The following is a 19469-nucleotide window of genomic DNA, read 5'->3' on the forward strand; positions in this document are numbered from 1 at the left end:
TAATATTATTATGGTTTTCCACAGGCACAGATTCAATCAGCTTGTATTGTGGAATTTCAAAATGGTTATAGCCAAACACATTTGTAGTGGCAAATTATTCAGGGCTTATTTTCTTGTGTTAGGAGTTCATATTTACCCCACTAAGGCGCTGTAGACATTTTTGTTTTATTTTTATTATTTTTATTATTTTTGCACCACCAGCAGCAGTGCGATTTGTAAAAATAGAAACATTTTAATGAATCGCTAACAATACACAGGAGTTCCTCAAAGTTACAACAAGTTATAGAAATAGAAAGTTTAGTCTTAGAATCCACCACTGTCAACAAACACATACAACCCTAAAAATACTGCATTCATAGGAACTGGTAAGGCTTCTCTCTATTCTTACTCTTTGAAGGTGACAGCAAGAAATTAAACAGTGGAGGTGAACAGCAAATTTGTTCAGCTTAAATTCAGTCAGACATGATATAAAAGCATTGCATCATTGTCAGTCAATTTCCCGAACCTCAATGTCTGCTGCAGACACCTTGGCCCTCTTACGGTCTCCCCTTTGCATGGACAAATTGACTATGATGAGCATGATAGGCAGAGACACACAGAGCATAATTCGAGTTATGAGCAGCTGGAAGGAACAGCTGGTGTTCAGGGGAATCAAAGTCAGATCAGTGGAAGGACTTTGCAGCACAAAGGTGGAGGTGAAGTCCAGGAACACCGCCACACTGTTGTCTTCATAGGTTTTCAGCTGACATCTCCACTTCCTGTTGTGGTCGTCACTCTGGAGGTTGGTCACCAGAGTGATATTGCAGTGAGAGTGTCCAATCACCACATACCTGAGAGGAAGACACACACATCCTCATCATCAGTAATTGCTGATGCCTGCGTGGAGTGGATTGGTTTGGAATGTTTAATATACTGCATATACTGTACTTTAGGTCATTTTGTTGGCAAATGATCAAACATTTTTAATTGTGTGAAAGTAATAAAGATAATGGACATTTCCTCTACTTGGTTTAAAGATTGAAATCATGTTTAAAAAGCTAGATTCTGTCTTTTTATTTGCACACATGGTCTGCAACAAGCAAGCCAGGACTGAAACAGCAGTAACAGACAACCTTGTGTTTTTTGATATGTCAGCTCTTTCCTCAGCCACCCAGCTGAGGTTGAACACGTTAGCAGAATATGACTTGCAGCTGCCACTATCATAGTAAGTGAACAGGATGCAGTTTAGAATCAGTTTCCCTCCAGGCTTCAGGTTAGTGATCAGGGATGGCGAAGAGATGGTGAGGAGAGAGAGGTAAATGTGAGAGTTTCCATGTGTGGACTCTCCCGTGGGTTGCTGCAGACACGTGTAGGTGCCAGCATCCTCGGCCCTAAGGTCCTGGAGACGGAGGGAACAGTTGGACGTCAGCAACATGCGGCTGCATCTGTCCGACTCCTTCATGACCTCCCCCATCTTAACTTCATGGATACGCTGCTCTCTGTTTAAGAAGTCCCATGAGGTGGAGGAACAGTTTGGGTAAACCAAATTGTTGCAGGGCAGATGGATGATGCCGCCGATGTGACCATAAATAAACACAGCATCTTTTTTCATGCTTCTCACACCTGGAAAGGAGATGTCTTCATCAGCAATTTTCCAATTTAGGTCATGACATTCACAGGTTCAGATTAATGGCAAAACAAGAGAATACACAGAAAAATCCTTGTGTTTATCTACCCTACATTCAATGAAATAAATAAAAGAACATTCATGCAAAAATAATACAGTAAATAAAGTCACAGTACCTGAAAGAAGCAGAATGGAGACCAGCAAGGCTTTCAAACACTTTCCCACATCCATTGTGTGAGCCTCTGTGGCATTTACTGTCACTGATAAGTAATCTTCTCTCATCATCCGAGAAACAGTGTTGTGCAACCTTTCTCTATCTGGGACATTTAAGAGGAAGTGTGACACATTGAGGTAAAAATGTGTTTACGTGTCCACTAAAGGAAGGTCAGGCACACTTATCGTTGAAACAGCAAAATTCAGTTTAATTCATTAGAAGTAATTTATGTTTTCGTGATTGGCTGATTTAGAAACATTTACCCGGTCTTCTGATTAAAAAATAAATAAATTTGCACACATACAAATTACCTGTCAAAGCTTAAATCAGCGAAAAGACACCAGTGACCTCAAAGGAACAAGTGAAGATAACGGAAATGTCATAGACTGAGATGTGCTGATACGGTGAATCTCAGCTGAACGCCTGTAATGACACCGACCCTGTGCTACCTTTTGTCTTTGAGATCAACTATAGAGTCAAAGTGTCGCTGCAAAACTGACAACTATAAGCTTAGAAAGGCTGTAAGCGCTGCAGAGGTTGATAATAATTCTTGTTGGTTTTGTTGCTCAGTGACACTTTCCTACTACACACTGTCATTTGATGAAACGATTAAAGACAAATTCAGCAGATTATGATTGATCTGGATCTCTATTAGAGTGGGAATACACTGTGTCCAGCTTTGATTTGAAGCAAAGCTCTCCCATCACCACCAGGCAAAGATGAGTTTGTAAAAATAGTTGTAGCTCTTGGATAGGAAGCTTTTCTCCATGACATGAGGCTCTATGGTCACTCTGTAGCCATGATTCTCTATGTCCAGCTGGATGCAGTCCAGCAGGTCTTTGACGCACGGAGCGGCTTTCCAGGGCCCAAAAGTCACCACTGACTCCTTGTCTGCCTCCAGGCTGTTGATGGCGTCATTGTAAGAACCCAAATCCTCATCTGTCCGCAGTACGCAGATCATGATGGTAGATTGTCGGGCGGCGACAGCCTCAGCTCGGCCAATACGGATCAACACCTGGAAGAAATGTGAACTTGTTGCTGATCGAGAGCAGAGCAAAGAGCAGAGCAGGCCTGTAATTCTTCAATTGAGATGAAATGTGATGATAACCAGATGAGAAATAAGAAATATATAATAAGAGATAAAAGTCCAATTACTAAGGATTAATGACAAGGAAAGATTTGACATATTAGTGTAATTTCAACTGGAAAAGCTACTTTAGCACATTGGACATAACCCAAATGACCTTTTAGTGAGTATGCGTTTATAACTGTGGTTGCCTTAGTGACAATCAACTGGATATTTGTAAATTGTATTCAATTATATTTGATTGTCTGCCATCACACAAGTGAGCGTCAGTCACCTCTATATTTTCTTTGTAGTGAGGAACTCTGGAGAGGAACTGCTGCCGTCCCACCAGCTCTCCAAACAGCCGAGGGCTTTCCTCCAAACTTTTCATCAGTGGTTTTATGTTAAAGTGGACTGCCTCCCTGTAAACCTGTGACAAAAACACAGGAAACAGGGACACATCAGTTCATAATACACTATTTTTAATCTAAAAGAAAGCATTCTGTTTGTGAAACATCCTGTATCTGGACATTTCTTTGTGAGGTTTGACAAAATGCCTAAATGTTCCTTAAAATTGAAATTCAGTTGAAGACCCAGTCTGATAACTTTTGCTGCTCTTGTAACTATTACCTTATCCAAAATGCTAATAAGAACATTACTTACATCCTGTAGAGACCTTCTGTTTTACTCGTTTAGCTTCAGTGACATATTCTCCAGTGAACCATAACCACTAGAACATGGATACTCCAAATGCTGAGGATCGGTTCTACTAAATCAGACTATGGTTCTTCAGTCTTCTTCTGATACATGGCTTTAGACTTGTTGCTACTGCTTACCTCTTGGACGTTCTGGGTGGGGAGCTGATCTGTGCGCAAGAAGTCCAGGATGGCTCCGAATTTTGATCCGTCCCTGTCAATGAAGTAGTGCCCACGTGGGTCTGGGTGTAATTTAGATGTACTGCTGAACATTTCGGCCAGCTTTGAGCCTGGATGTTTCCTCAGCGTGGTGAGAGAAGTGCTGAACAGATGACCTCCAACATTCAACTGCACTACAGATGAGTGCTGAGAGGGAAAATGTATTCATCAACAAACTTGTAATAATGTGATCTGTTTCAACTGAAACTGTTTAAACACACACATGCATGACAGAACATTTGTAAGGCCCGATCTATTATTTCTGCCTTTATAAATGACAGATATATTCACATGTACAGTATATAGCAGAGATTAGGTCATGGTGGTGCTTTGCACAACTAAGTCTTGATGAAGTCAAAGGTCCTTGGGTCCTACTTGGTTTGGAGAGTGAAAATGCTTAAATTCAATTGATATCACACGTACTTGCTGTCAAAACTGACTGAATTAAGTTAAATCAGATCTCAAAACAGCAAAGTTTGTGACTCAAGTCAAAGTCAAAGTCAAGTGACTAAAAATACACAAAACTGATACACAGTTTGACATCAAGACAACCAGTAACTGACTGTAACCTGATGAAGCCCCGCTGTACCTTGGATCTACAACATTTAGGCTAATGTAGCATCAGAAACATTAACACTTAAAGACCTAAAAGTCCTGTTTAATACATTTGGAAGAAATACCTCTTTCTGTGTGTTCTGCATTTTGGTGATTGTGGTCAATATGTTTACCTTTACACTAGTGATTACATCGTCCTGTAGTTACACCCATTTAAACCCTTAGTAAGATAAGGAGTAAAACTAATATCACATAATCATAAAATTATCCTTAAGGGATGGTTAAAGGTTTAACAGTCATACAATGACAAATACAAAATCCCTTCAAAAAATAAAGATGAATAAGAGAAACAACAAACAACAGATTTTAAAACTAATGGAATGTCTGACCTTTGGGCATTTCTGAACTAGTTCACCTAACCTTTATGTTTGGACTGTGGGAGGAACCCCACACAGACCTCTGCACAGAAAGAACCCAGCCAGGTGGTGAATTTTACTGTTTGTTTTAGGGTTAGGGTTTTTTTTCTTCCAAATGTCTTTAAGTTACTTCATTAACAGAATTTCATCTGCTCTTTCAGGCTAAATCTCATTGTTTCCTGATACCTGAGTCGAGGTAGTTGTGGAATAACAGCAGACGTAACGCTCAATTATTCATGCTGTTAAAGTATGAAATAAACTGACCCAATAAAAATGTACAAAAGCAAAGAGATAAAATAACTCGTGTGGATCATAATAAAGACAAAGTTGCCTTTTTTACCGTCTCGCCTGTCGTTCGGAATTGAGTCAGTGTCATTTAAGTTAAAAAAGTGTGACTTCAAAATCCGTGAAATCGTCTAAAAACATAATTAGTTCTTACTGGAATGGCGACGGAGGGCTGTTTCCCAGCTGTTTTGTAGTCCGGCAGGCTCATTTTTACTGTGAGGACGACAGACGACAACCCTGGCGAGCAGGTAGCAGCAGGGGGCGTGGCCTAACCCGGACACGCTGCTCATACGTGGATGAGATGAGAGTCACTCTGTGGACAAAGCTGATGTCTGTGAATTGCTCGACTACATTAGGAACCAAACGTGAGGACGTTACTTACTCCTGTAGGACAGGGGTAACGAGATAAGCAGTATCTCAATTTATTTAAGAAAAGCAATATGAATGAATGAGGTGGTGGCCCCCCCATCAGACCAATGGTTCCCAATCGTTTTAACTCGCCCCACTCAGATGGATCATATATTTTTATATCGTCTGTAGGATCTGTCTGCTGAGACTGTGGGCGATTCTTCACACTTTATGACACTGGTGGAAGCATAATCTATTTTTTATGGAGTGGCATCATCATACAACCTGCTTAAGAGTAAACATCACAGCTGCTGACAAAAGGCTGACCAGTTGATTAGGAGGGCTGGCGAGGTCCTGGGTGTCCATGACACAGTGGAGGTGGTGGGAGAGGAGAATGGTAGCTCTGACATCTCTCATGGCAAATCAATCCCACCCAAATGTGATTATACAGTGCAGCTTACTGGTCTCCCTGTGGTATCAAATACCAGGAAATCTGATCCGAGTGAGCCTTCTTACTTCCAATGCTAGGTGACAGTCTCCCATTCTTTCATATAATTTATAATAGAAACCCTGCATGTAAACAAAACAATTGCAACAAATGAATTTTCCAGATTTTATTGTTTTTGTACAGAAAAAAACAAGGTCTTGCTTCTACCTGGACAAAAGGCAGAAAACCTGCAAGAGAAAGGAATCATGTCAATTTAACTTTCTGCAATGCAAAACAATATAAATGAGTAATGCAAACAAAAACTTTAGTTTTAAAGCTTTTACTGTCTTTCCTTATTTTCTGTATTCTATCAAATGTTAAGGTCAACTTGGCCAAAAGCACAAACTACATGTGAATTCATTCATTCACATCACCTAATGCATGTGTGTGTGTGTGTTACAATGCGTAAGAGGGGCGCAAGACAAATCTGATAAGAAATGATGTTTGCATGTGATTTGACCGAATTAAGTTCTCTTCATAAAATACCTATTTAGGGACTGTAATATCGTGAATGAAGCCTGCTGAGGCTGTTTAGCTGCCACCGATTCAAACTTTGAAACCCTTCTGAATTTTATCAGTAGCTTAGTTATGTCTGCCACCCAGCACATCTTTATTCTCTACCATTCTTATTGTAGAGTAGACTGAGTGAAAGGGACCCAGTGGGACCAGTATCACTTTTAGAAGAAACAGAAAAACGGTGCCAGCATGAGCCATGGTGTCAAATTCCTTATTCAAGTCTATACAGCCCTTCTCAGACAAATGCCTCTATGTCTTCAATTGAAAAGGACTCTCTGCTCTGAGGGACTAGAGCAGAACCACAAAACGTGGCTCTGAACCAGACACACAGAATCAGGATGAGTCCTGTTCCGACTCGTCATCGTATCATCACCGAGGGGAATAAGTCAATTACTTCAAATACAGCAGGACCGAGAACAAGGTTCTTCACACAGAGCTTATTTACTGTGTGTTGGAAACCTCTACAACATTAATGCTCATTGTCCCATTTGACTTTTTATGTAATTTGGGGGGCATATATGCTTTGGTTTGATAACCTATGTCACTACATATCAAAATCTGAGCCTGAATGTTATCAGCATCATCACTGCTCATTTGTCCCTTGCACATGCATTTCCCCAGGACACTATTGGATTCAGCATGACCCAGACTTTGTGAGGGATGTCTCACCCCTTATGCGGTGGGTACAGGTGCTCCCTGGGGCATCACAGGTGCCTCTGGCTTGGCCCCCTTCTGCTCAGACATGGGTGTGGTGGGTAGGGTCTCTTCCTTGGGCTCCACGATGCTGACGTGGTCGGGCAGGGGCTTCTTGGGGCCGATCTTACCGCTGGGATCCCAGGGCAGCATGATCTTCACCTTGATACCCAACACACCTGAAAAAGGTATGACAGTCAACTCAGAAGGGATAGCACTGGAGTCAAGCTAATTTTATTTCTATATCCCAATATCACAAACAATGTCTCAAAGGGCTTTACAGACCCACAACAAAAGGAAAATTCCCAACCCAACCAAAAAAATCGAAGATGAAGAAAAACGCCAGAGAAAAACTTGACAATAAGGAATCAAGGATGAATCCTCGGGAGAGGCAATTCCAACAGAGATTCCCTCTGCAAGAATGTCTGGGTGTGCTATCTCAAGAGATCTAAACGCGTATTAAACACCTAACAGATCAACCATAACGTTTATGTGCACACAATCCTAATTTTGTCCGTACAAACGCATTTGGATTGTTGGGGTTCACCTCAGGGCTCCTTATTGATTTGAATAACATACCAGCCTCTGAAATGGACACAATGAAGAGCAGACTCATCAAATGAGCTGACCAGTGACCCACTAACTAGCAGGGGCTTGTTAACTCACTAGTTTGTGCCATCACTACAGTTGGAAAAGCATCGGTCTGTTACCAGCGCCCTACATACATCCCTTCTCAGACAAATGCCTCAATGTCTTCAAATGAAAAGGACAGTCTGCTCTGAGGAACCAGACAAGAACCACAGAACGCGGATCTCAAATGGTCAATCTCAGAGGCATTCTGGGTCCTGTTCCGACTCGTCATCGTATCATCACCGAAGGGAGGTTAACCTGAGTTTTTAGCCTCTAAATTATTGCTTTGTATGCATGATCACCATGAGGCCATTTTTTAAAATTCAGTTTTTAAATTTAGGAAGATACATAATTTCTTCCATCTTGGTGACCAACAGAGCTGGAGAAGCATCTAACCTATCAAATAGATAAAAAACTAATTATATGTCTAGTCACAAGTGCCAAAGAAGTTCCTTTGTAAGACCAAATTTGATTTTGCCATCAGCCCCCAGGGGGAGATACATAATCACAGTATAATTATTTATATGCTGTCATCAGAAGAGCCACCATTGTCTGGCGGGCCGGATCAAACAGTTTCATAGGCCGGAGGTTCCCCACCCCTGGACTACAGGAATTCCTGTCGTCCAAGGGTGGACTACAGCAATTCAAGCTAGCGTCACCAGTCAACTTGCTAGCTTGCTACCTAAAAACAAATAAAATAGCTTACTCAAAATTACAAATCCAATTGGCTTGTGCTACTAGAACTCCACTGACTGAAAGCTTTAGTGGAAACCTTAACACAAAGCACATTTAAGAACTTTACTCAGGCTGAACCTGATAAAGGTTCTGTGCATATTGTAAATGCTATGCAGGCAAGCATACAGTTTTGGTTATGTGATCAGACAGCAGAAACACCATTCAACAAAGCTTTGAAAGTTTTGCAGTCAACAAGCCATCTGCCAGTAGATTGTGTACGAATCAAAAATCAAGAACCCCAAAGGGCAACAATGGCTTGATCAAAATCATAGTCTGGTTTCATTTTTAATAAGATATTGCCTGATTTATACGTTAGTTGAAGTGCTGTTACTGTAAGACAACCTGTCCTGGAGGTTATTCAGAGATGAAGTGCAGTACTCACCCTGCCTTAGCAGGACATGGCGGACAGCTGTGTCGACGTAGTAGTTGACGGGATCTCCACTGTGAATCATCAGGCCATCCACAAACTTCATGGACTTGGCCCTCTGACCTCTCAGCTTGCCAGACACCACAACCTCACAGCCCTTAGCTCCGCTCTCCATGATGAACCTCAGAACACCATAACATGCCCTGGGAGAAGAGTAGGGAAAGAACAGTGTTACCATACTACAACTACATGCTTACTCAATTCCAGATTTTGTGACAACCTTCATGGCCTTGATTTGTGGTTAGTGCAATACTTGCCTACGCACAGCAAGGCCTCCCAGCAGCTTGTAACGCAGAGACTCAGCCTGGGCGATGGCACACAGACCACGAGTGGCAACCTTCTCAGCATACAGCTGAAAAACAGTCAATGCCAATTTCAAGTACAGTCCGCTAACAAAATCTTGTTTAAAGAGATGCGTTTGGGAAATTGACTGGGCAGCATATACTTGTACATGTACTTATACATGTTATATACAGTGATACATGTATATAACATTTTACAGCCTTCTCAGACAAATGCCTCTAAGTCTTCAAGGGAGAAGAACATGCTGATCTGAGGACCCAGAGGAGAACCACAGAACGTGGAGCTCAACCAGGAGCCTACAGAATCAGACAGTCCCCATCTGTCTCGTCATCATATCATCATTGAAGGGAGGAGAAATGCATCCATTAATATGGACTACTATAGCTATGAAATCAGGGCCACAACAGAGGTGACAGCTACAAACCATTCTAGACATTTAAGACCTTTCACAGATGCAACAGCTTTATAAAGAGTCAAATATTGATAATTCTAACATTGCTGAAGTCTTACCTCCACACTGCCCTCTGGGAAGCCAAACCTCTTCTGGACAACAGCAGTCAGCTCTCTGATGCGACGGCCCTTCTCTCCAAGAACATTCTGGGTCCTGCAACCATCAGACAGATCTTTAAGGTCACAGCGACTGGGAGAAGTTTTTACCTCAGAAAATTAAGCTGCCCCCAATTCAAACTTTGAAACCTTTCTGAATTTTACCAGTAGCTTAGTTATGTCTGCCACCCAGCACATCTTTATTCTCTACCATTCTTATTGTAGAGTAGACTGAGTGAAAGGGACCCAGTGGGACCAGTATCACTTTTAGATGAAACAGAAAAACGGTGCCAGCGTGAGACATGGTGTCAAATTCCTTGTTCAAGTCTATACAGCCCTTCTCAGACAAATGCCTCTATGTCTTCAATTGAAAAGGACTCTCTGCTCTGAGGGACTAGAGCAGAACCACAAAACGTGGCTCTGAACCAGACACACAGAATCAGGATGAGTCCCGTTCCGACTCGTCATCGTATCATCACCGAAGGGAATAAGTCAATTACTTCAAATACAGCAGGACCGAGAACAAGGTTCTTCACACAGAGCTTATTTACTGTGTGTTGAAAACTTCTACAACATTAATGCTCGTTGTCCCATTTGACTTTTTATGTAATTTGGGGGCATATATGCATTTTGATTTTGCTATCAGCGCACATTTGAAAACTTCACTCGGGCTGAACCTGATAAAGGTTCTATGCATATTGTTAATGCTACACGGGCCAGCATACAGTTTTGGGTGATCCACACCGTCATGTGATTGGACAGCAGAAACACCATTCAATCATCATGCCTTTGTGAAGGCATGGTGAGTAACAAATGAATCAAATTAATTATCAGTAACCCGGAGTGGCAAGATTTTGACAGTTTGTTATGTTAAATAAACCTGCAATCAGCGGTTGAGTACCTGAACACAAAGCTCAGCCTTTCAGATTAAGCCTCTGTTCACACTGACTATGTGGAACATTCACACCAGTTCGCTTTTATAGACAATGACCTTGTAGCCAGGATGATGATCTCGGTCCTGGTTGGGGTCACACGCACCTCCACACCTGAATAGCCATCTTCAGCAAGCTCACGAGTCAGAAACTCATTCAGCTCGGCCTTGAAAATGCCATCTGAGACAAACTGAGCAGAGGAAAAAGTCCATTTAGAAACACTGAAACAAGATGCAGTGTGCTAGAAGCAATTAACTGGCAGACTTTCAAGATTTATATTCACATGCAGTTAATATCACAGAAGAAAAAGGAGTCGGACAATAATACCGCCAGAAACTATTACTAGTTTGCTTAAAAATATCTATCGATTCAACACACCAAACACTCACAACGCATTCCGATCACACTCGTTTCAGAGTGAAACTGATCACACGTTTGGTGATGCAGCGATTGATACTTCCATAGGGCTGTCTGGCACTGCTAGCCGGTTAGCCTTAGGTTCGCCTTCATTACGCTGAGACGGTTACATTTACGTTAATTAAATTGAGTGCAAATAAGCAAAACCGGAGCGGCTTACAGGTGATATTAGACGGTTGGTAAAATAAAAAGCCCACACAAGCTAAGGACTCCAATCTTTCATTAAAACGGCGTTCATGCTTGTGGAACCTGGGCAACTGATAGTGCGTGGCCCCGGTAGCAAATGCCATGTTAGCGTAGTGAGGACGCGGCGCCGGTAGCATCTAGCACAATCCTCCATGGTTCGGGGGACGACGCGTACAGCAAAGACACCGGCGGATACGAAACGTTGGTATCTTAAATGAATCCATTTCATTTGTACACATATACATTGTCTGTGTGAGTAAAACGGGCATGAAATGTGGCTAACCTTCCTCTTCTTGGAGATTTGCACCGCCATCTTCCAAAAGGCCGTAGACAGGAAAGGACCCTGAGAGGATCCGGAAATAGATTTATACCAAAATGTGTAACTTCCGGTAAGCGCCTACCTCGGCCTATTCTTGGGACTTGTAGTTTAGGGGAGCATTTGACGCCGCTCGTCAAATCTTTGGTGATTTTCTTTTCTTTTTCTGGGTGATTTAACTTTTACGTTTCATAAATGAAATGTAGACAATATTTTCACATATGTGTATATACATACAGTATGTGATCTGAGATGTGTTGTTTAAACTATGGCATTAATTAATTCTTCCCCTCACTTTGCAAATCTTTAGTTTTTCAGTTTTATCAATTTGACTGTTATCATAGGCCACAGCAGAAACAATGTACTATTTTGATTTGGCAGATCCTCCTAGAGGGCCTGTTTACGTGTTGTTGGCAAGACACTGAACCCTGCTCCAGGGTTTGGTGCCTTGCAAGGTACGGCCCTAGTCATCCGTGTATGAATGGGTGGGTCATTGTAAAGTGCTTTGGAGAAAGGTGCTATATTAGTACAGACCATTTTGTATGCATCCTGGACAGTGCACTAATAAAACTGCCCTAGATGCCATTACAGATTTGCATGTATTGCGTTAGAGCCACAACTGACAGTATTGAAATAAAATATAGACAGGAGTGTTTAAAATATTTTTCAGTCCAGTACCTGCATGTTTGTCCAGCCTTATCTTTACACTGGCCACTTGTGAACGTATCCTTGTGCAGACTGAGGAATGTTTGCAACAAAACATGTATCAAATGTGTTGTAAATAAAACATGTAAAACTGTGTGTGCTGTCAGTCATTGTCATCCTCTGTGGCAAGCTGAACTGCTAATAACTAGAACACCTTGATGGTGTGTAGTGTGGCAGATGTTAATCTCTCTTTGTTTGCTAATGTGCTTTTGACCCTTGAGTCTGCTGACAGGACTCTGGCAGGATTCTGAATATACACTGATCAGGGTCCCCTCAGTCTAGAAACTTGTCATACTAAGTCTGGGTGTGCCTAATTTTTCTTGTTGTATAATTGTGATGAAGATTAAATTCCAACTTAATTTACACATATGCACCCAGTAAAATATCAAAAGTGAACCCTTATTGGCTCTCTTGGGGGATAAGGGACAGATTTGACCATTGAATATCACAGAGTTTCCTGTAAGATGCAGTAAAGCTTTGATACATAAACATTTAGTGTTTACAGCTGATTAAGAGTGAGCAGGTCAGGAGATGTGCACATACACAAGTTATTTACCCCCAATTGCACTTTTCTTTTATTAAAACCCTATACGGTATGATTTACATCACACCCCATAAATCATTATACAACATTACCCCATTTCAGGTCCAAATAAATGAGAACAAATATACTTCCCTCAAACTCCCCTCTTAACCGCACACACACACACACACACACACACACACACACACACACACACACACACACACACACACACACACACACATTGCAAATAAATAGTCTATAATAATACAACAGCTTCCCTATCTAAAGTTGTAACAGACAGCAGCTTTGTTGAAGTCCCAACAATGTTGACAGACACAGTCTCTCTTGGCTGTTAGTCGATGTTGTCAGGATGGAGTCCAGTCTTTCTGATTACAGCATTGACAGCCAGATCAGGTCATCATAGATCAGCTGGTAAGTTAGCCAGTCAGGTTCAGTTGGAGTTCTGTGAGAGTGAACAGGGACAGAACAAATAAACGCTGTTGCTAACCCCAACACCACAACATGCCTGCCATCTGCTGGACAGGATTGTGCAAAACATCTTTAATAAACATCAGCTGCACTGCAAGAATCGCTAATTCGACAGGACAACATTTCGGCTTGTGAAAATTATTTCTGCCAAGACGGTCAATTTTGAATTTAACCTAAAGGAGTGTGAGAATTCTAGAATTATCATTCTAAGAAATAAATGTTTTTGCTTGACTCTAGAAAGGTGTGTGTGTGTGTGTGTGTGTGTGTGTGTGTGTGCGTGCGTGCGTGTGTGTGTGTCTTCCATACTGAAAAAGTTTTCTTAAAAAAGTAAAATACATATAATAACTGTAACAATAATAATGGCAGAGGACTGTTGGACCTTGGACCTTGACAGATGTATGCTTTCTGAGTGAATTCTAATTTTACTTATGGCTACCTGAACTGATGACAAGGACAACCATCCTTCATTTCATTTATGTCACTGACTTCAGAACTCACAATTCTGGGGTGGACGATGATCTTGAAGTTGTCAATCTGGGTGGTGGGTTCATAGTGCAAGTGATCCAGGATATTAACCCGAGATACACCCCGCCACTTGCTGTGTGTTTGTCGAGGCTTTTCAGAGTTGGGAGCAGGAAGTGTGAAAGTATTGGGGAAGACAACGTTCACAAACTTGTAGCAGAGGTCTGCTCCATGTTTCTGCTCCAACACTGGCAACAAATCCTTCCAGCTGGCCATAAAATGTGTTATTTTGTAAGTAATACCTCAGCACACACTTAGATATACAGACACACAACACACCAATTTCAGTCATTTGCTTGACAGTTTATTCTGCAACAAAACCCTAAAGGTTGTATGTTCACAATGAGAACGGTACCTGTTCTCTAATTGGGGCAGTATGAGCTCATCCACATCATGCACAGCCATGTATTTGGTCTGATACATGTATCTATAGAGGCAGCCATTGAGAGCCATGGTCTGGCCATAGTACTGCATGTCAGCAGAACTGTGTTCAGCCCACCAGTTGTCAGACACCTTCCGAAAACTGCAAATACACCAGGTAATCACCTCCATTAAGCCTGAAAGAGAGTAAAAAAAAGTGTATCAAAGTGTGACTTATTTTTTGGTTGATTTGACTACATCTAGCTTGTTCTAGAATCTATATTTAATGAGCACACAGCTGGTATGTGAGCTGTGTTGCTCACATTAAATACTATGTCCACTAGGGATCAATGTGAGGGCTGAAACATAACATCCCAGTCAAATTTGTTGTTCAATGGGGAAAGTTTGTATCGTATCGTTGTGTATACCAGATTGTGGTCACTTCCGATGTCTGCTGACCTGTAGACCCTTGTGTCTTCCACCAAATTTCTAAACCGCCACACCCAGCATCCCCCACAAGTATCAGCCACACCCAGCCTCCCCCCACCAGTATCAGCCACACCCGGCCTCCCCCCACACCACACAACACTTCTGCCTCCACCACCAGACACTGCACACCTATCTTCACAGCAGAGCAGGTCAGGAAAGAGCTGTGCAGACTCCGCCCAGGTAAGGCTGCAGGTCCCGAGGGCGTCAGCCCAAGGGTCCTGAAAGCATGCGCTGCCCAACTGTGTGGAGTCTTACAGCGCATCTTCAACCTGAGCCTCAGTTTGGAGAAGGCCCGGTGCTGTGGAAGACATCCTGCCTGGTTCCAGCCCCAAAGAAGTCACGTCCGAACTGACGTCCCACCTGATGAAGTCCTTGGAGAGGCTGGTCCTGTCACTCCTTTGGCCTCCGGTCAAACTGTCACTGGACCCTCTCCAGTTTGCCTATCAGCAGAATCTGGGAGTAGAGGATGCCGTCATCTTCCTGCTTCACCGTGCCTATGCCCATCTGGACAGACCCGGCAGCACTGTGAGAGTCATGTTCTTTGACTTCTCCAGTGCATTCAACGCCGTCCGGCCTGCCCTGCTCGGGAGTAAGCTGACGGCGATGCAGGTAGACTCTCCCCCCTGGTTTCCTGGATAGTGGACTATATAACTGGTCGGCCACAGTTTGTCAGACTGCAGGGATGTGTGTCTGACACTGTGGTGTGCAATACTGGGACCCTTCAGGGTACGGTCCTATCACCATTCCTGTTCACCCTGTACGGCTCCGACTTCCAATTCTGCTCGGAGTCCTGCCATCTGCAAGTTCTCAGATGACTCTGCAATAGTAGGGTGCATCACCGAGGGGAAGGATAAGGAGTACAGGGGTGTCGTGGACTCCTTTGTCAAGTGGTGTGAGCTGAATCACCTGCAGCTCAACACTGACAAAACTAAGGAGCTGGTGGTGGACCCCCGCAGGAGGAAGTCACCGCCCACACCTGTGTCCATCAATGGGGTGACTGTGGACTCTGTGCAGGTATTCAAATACCTGGGAGTCCATTTGGACAACAAACTGGACTGGTCTAAGAACTCTGAGGCAGTGTACAAGAAGGGACAAAGTCGACTCTACTCCCTGAGGAGGCTCTGGTCCTTCAATGTATGTAACACCATTCTACAAGTCTGTGGTTGCAAGTGCCATCTTCTTCGCGGTTGTGTGCTGGGGCAGTCGGGCGAAGTCAGCAGACGCCAACAGGATCAACAAGATCGTCAGGAAAGCTGGCTCCGTCCTGGGGGTTGAACTCGATTCGTTGGAGCGTGTGTCGGAGAGGAGGATGCTGCGCAAGCTACGTAGCATCATGAACAATGACTCTCACCCTCTCAACCAGGTGCACTGTTGGTGTTAACACTTTATTCAACAGTATTAATTTAGTTAATTTATTTCATTTAGTGTATTTTTAATTTAATTATTCCCGAGCTGCTGTTCTTATATGTTGTTTTTAAATGTTGTTTCTTGTTGTCTTATGTTGTTATATGTACGCACCAAGGACCAGAGGGAGGAGGAAGAGGAAGAGGACGAGGTGAACTGGTTCATTATAATCACAATTTAATCGTGAAGTGGAACAAAAGAGTGAAATCAGGCTGGTAGGGTTCTGATCATTTATAGATACAGAAGACAATCATACAAACACAAACATTTAAAAAGTAAGTTTTATTTTGAAAGATCTATAACTATCAAGGGTGTGCCATCTTGTGGTGTGTTGCAGTCACTGCCAAAGCCTTTGGTGAAAGCATCTTCCCTATAGGCAAATACGTCAGCAAAAACTTGTAATTCAATCCATTAAAATTACTGTCCAGAGAAGAAATAAAGAAAGAGAGAACAAGTGGGAAAAGGTGTGCAGTATGTATGTGTGTCACAGTTTCTCTGTACATCAACATCCTTTGTGTATGGAGGTGGAGGATTCTCGTCATCCATCTCCCCGATAGACAGCCGGAAACCTTCAGGTCACAGTTTACCTTTGGGGGCTCAGCAAGGTCAAGTGTGCCACAATAACGGACGCTTTCATAAGTAAACAAACTCATGTATAAAGGCCAGAAACAGGAGATGAAGGTTTTCCTGCCAATGCATGCCAAACCTGATTCTGACACTGAATAGAACAATGAATTAACAACCATGTGTCCGATTGGAAAAGGTACAATAAATAGCAACCGTTGTTAACATTTCCAAAATATGACGAGAAGACAAGCATTTGTTTTGGGAAAGTACCATGTTAAAATGTTATCTGAAGTCTTGTCTGAGTCCGATTTGTGTCTAATTCATGCAGTCTGAGTCCTAGATAAGTGTCGCTATTTCACAGATGTGTGTGTGTAAATAGGTCCCCAGTGGTTTTTGACTTGACTTGACACTCAACTTAACATGACTTTACAAGAATATACACGAGGCCAGAAACTAGACTAGACGTAATACTTGGACTAGAACACTCAACTTGACAAGATGTTGCAAGACAAACAGGCACAGGACAAGGGGAGACATGGACTACTTATACATGAGGTAATGAGACTCAGGTGACAACAATCAAGGGCGGGGCAGACGATCACAAGACATGAGTGACGGTACTTAACATAACGTGAGACAAGGACGAGACATTAAACACTGAACATGGACTAAACTATAACATGGCGTGACTATGATTTAAGGACATGACATTCAACACTGAACATAAACTAAAGTTAAACTAACACATGGCGGGACATGACAGTTGCAGCTCCCAAGATAGTCACGTTCAACTCCTTTTTAACTTATTGGTGATAAAAATTGATGTGTGTTTGTGTATCTGCTTGTTCTTTGGCCTACTTTATTACATTGTTGTTTATTTCAGAATTGGCACAAATAAATTACAACCACAAGCAGAATCACACCTAATGACAAATCACATAATAATGGTAATGTTCACTACATATTTCCACGGTGTGGAGCAGGGTTAATGCCTCATGTTTTGACCTGTGTCATGCCGGTAAATGCCTTGCCATTGAATATCAAGGTCAGGATGCAGATTGATTCATTTGGACTTCTGTCATTATGTGTCAGAAGTGAGATCACAGGGTTCCACTTCGCTTCTGTTCTGCTGTGGCAAAAACAGTGCACACACGCACGCACATACACACACGCTGCCTCCCTCTGAACACCATCCATCCCCTTCTTCCCTCCTGCGTCCACATACCATAAACAACCATTCTGGTTGAACTTGATGTTAAATGTATACTTTTATCGGTGTAGACGCAAAGACTTGCAACCTTGACACCTGCATTTGCAATGTGTTGAAATGGGAGTTTTAATGTGATGCAGTTTAAATGTGACACAGTTTAAATGTATCATGAAAACGCTTCCATATTTTCAGGTTCCTCCATACAAACAACTTATTTTGTCAAATATTTGTAATTTTGACATTATGATAAGAAATAGAACCAAGGTCCATCCTCGCTATACGTGATACATTTTTAAAGGAGGAATGAATGAAAAAAACATACCACAGTGAAAACTTGTGTAATGTAATTTTGGCGTTTTTATACACACAATATAATCAAGCAAATGTATCAAAACACTCCAAGCATAGCTCTGTTCAGTTCTTTCTTACAAGTTCATGACTCACATTTGATCAGACAAAAGTCGCTGATAGATTTTAGCTAATGCTTTACTCCTGCTCCCAGAGCCAGTATATAACAAACACACACACACCGAGCTCAGCACTTCACTTGTTATTTATTAAATCATTACCACGAACCTACCTCTAGGTGGCACCCCCTCTCGATAGATACACTACGCGCTCCCTGTCCTGTCCTCTGATTATACCACTGTTCCACTGTTGAAAATAATTTGTTTCTTCTTTATTCAAACTTTTCCTTAATAAATCATTTGAAATATTTGTAACGATTTATTTATAAAATTACTTTAAATACAGATTTTGGCAAGAGTCAAGAACTTCCTCAAATAAACAGAACAGTTCAACAAATGAAATAAACAATGAACCAATGTAAATGTACAAAAGCAAAGAGAGTAAATACCTTGTGTGAATGACAATACAGACCAAAAGCAAAGGTTGTCGTCATCTTCTTCACTCTCTGTAATTAGGGTTTATAATGTTATTATTGGAATGGTGACCTAAGGCAGTTTTCCTTTTGACACGTAGCCTGCAGTCTCTGTATCTTTGCATGTAAAAACATGTTGTGCAGGTAAGCAGTGGGCGTGGTCAGACCCGGACCCGGCCCTGCGGATATCAGTCATGTATGTGTCGGATTTCAGCATGCACACACTGTGTTGCTCAGTGATGGAAACCGTATTATGTGTACTTTTACATATAATACCCAAATATATTTTTCTACAAATACTATAACACAACTACCTGGTGAAAAGCTCTTTTTCCACTTTGTTTGGAACTATGTTATCAGGGGATATAACGACTAAAATACATTTACTCAAGATATTAGAGAGTAGTTTTGTCATCACTGTTTCACACACTAAAAAGCTGGTGGAGTACACTCACACTCACTGAATTATTAGACTTTACTGTGGTCTTGTGAAGGTACTGGACTTCACAAAGGTACTCACAATTGGTCCCTGCAAATAGAAATTCACTCTGCATTGAAGTGGCAAAGTACAGACGGAAGTGCAATCAAACAGTCTGTAACAAACAACCCAACATGATGTGACAAATGACTGCAATCCGCAAACTGTTAACATAAAAGCACAGAGCAGAACATAGAGCTCCAGTTAACAGGAAAGCTGTGTGAGCGCTCCACTGCATGCTCTGCAA

The 19469-nt window shown here is 42.0% G+C and overlaps 3 protein-coding genes and 4 non-coding genes across 7 annotated transcripts; all 7 read right to left on the reverse strand.

The window, feature by feature from the left end:
• Positions 1-201: 201 nt before the first annotated feature.
• LOC142994929 (uncharacterized) lies at positions 202-1891 on the reverse strand. Its single transcript, XM_076145826.1, has 3 exons — positions 1783-1891; positions 1113-1602; positions 202-830 (listed from the first exon to the last, which is right to left on the reverse strand). The coding sequence occupies exons 1-3, from the start codon at positions 1889-1891 to the stop codon at positions 488-490; spliced, it is 942 nt and encodes a 313-aa protein (XP_076001941.1). The 3' UTR covers positions 202-487.
• A 142-nt stretch (positions 1892-2033) lies between these two features.
• On the reverse strand, positions 2034-5327 carry kctd14 (potassium channel tetramerization domain containing 14). Its single transcript, XM_076145838.1, has 4 exons — positions 5211-5327; positions 3723-3947; positions 3182-3316; positions 2034-2835 (listed from the first exon to the last, which is right to left on the reverse strand). Exons 1-4 carry the CDS (start codon positions 5262-5264, stop codon positions 2524-2526), a joined length of 726 nt encoding a protein of 241 aa, XP_076001953.1. The 5' UTR covers positions 5265-5327; the 3' UTR covers positions 2034-2523.
• Positions 5328-6003: 676 nt separating this feature from the next.
• Positions 6004-11631, reverse strand: rps3 (ribosomal protein S3). Its single transcript, XM_076145844.1, has 7 exons — positions 11560-11631; positions 10733-10863; positions 9706-9799; positions 9150-9244; positions 8848-9035; positions 7077-7279; positions 6004-6079 (listed from the first exon to the last, which is right to left on the reverse strand). Exons 1-6 carry the CDS (start codon positions 11587-11589, stop codon positions 7080-7082), a joined length of 738 nt encoding a protein of 245 aa, XP_076001959.1. The 5' UTR covers positions 11590-11631; the 3' UTR covers positions 6004-6079; positions 7077-7079.
• LOC142995962 (small nucleolar RNA SNORD15) lies at positions 6638-6785 on the reverse strand. The gene has a single exon (XR_012961704.1). It is a non-coding gene; the product is annotated as a small nucleolar RNA SNORD15 (small nucleolar RNA).
• On the reverse strand, positions 7829-7978 carry LOC142995967 (small nucleolar RNA SNORD15). Its single transcript, XR_012961706.1, has one exon. It is a non-coding gene; the product is annotated as a small nucleolar RNA SNORD15 (small nucleolar RNA).
• Positions 9395-9542, reverse strand: LOC142995973 (small nucleolar RNA SNORD15). Its single transcript, XR_012961709.1, has one exon. It is a non-coding gene; the product is annotated as a small nucleolar RNA SNORD15 (small nucleolar RNA).
• LOC142995957 (small nucleolar RNA SNORD15) lies at positions 10078-10225 on the reverse strand. Its single transcript, XR_012961703.1, has one exon. It is a non-coding gene; the product is annotated as a small nucleolar RNA SNORD15 (small nucleolar RNA).
• Positions 11632-19469: the final 7838 nt, after the last annotated feature.

The sequence above is a fragment of the Genypterus blacodes genome, unplaced genomic scaffold (genome assembly GCF_046128005.1).
Source record: "Genypterus blacodes isolate CSIRO-AG114 ecotype Tasmania unplaced genomic scaffold, CSIRO-AGI_Gbla_v1 ptg000003l_1, whole genome shotgun sequence".
In the NCBI taxonomy this organism is placed as follows: Eukaryota; Metazoa; Chordata; class Actinopteri; order Ophidiiformes; family Ophidiidae; genus Genypterus; species Genypterus blacodes.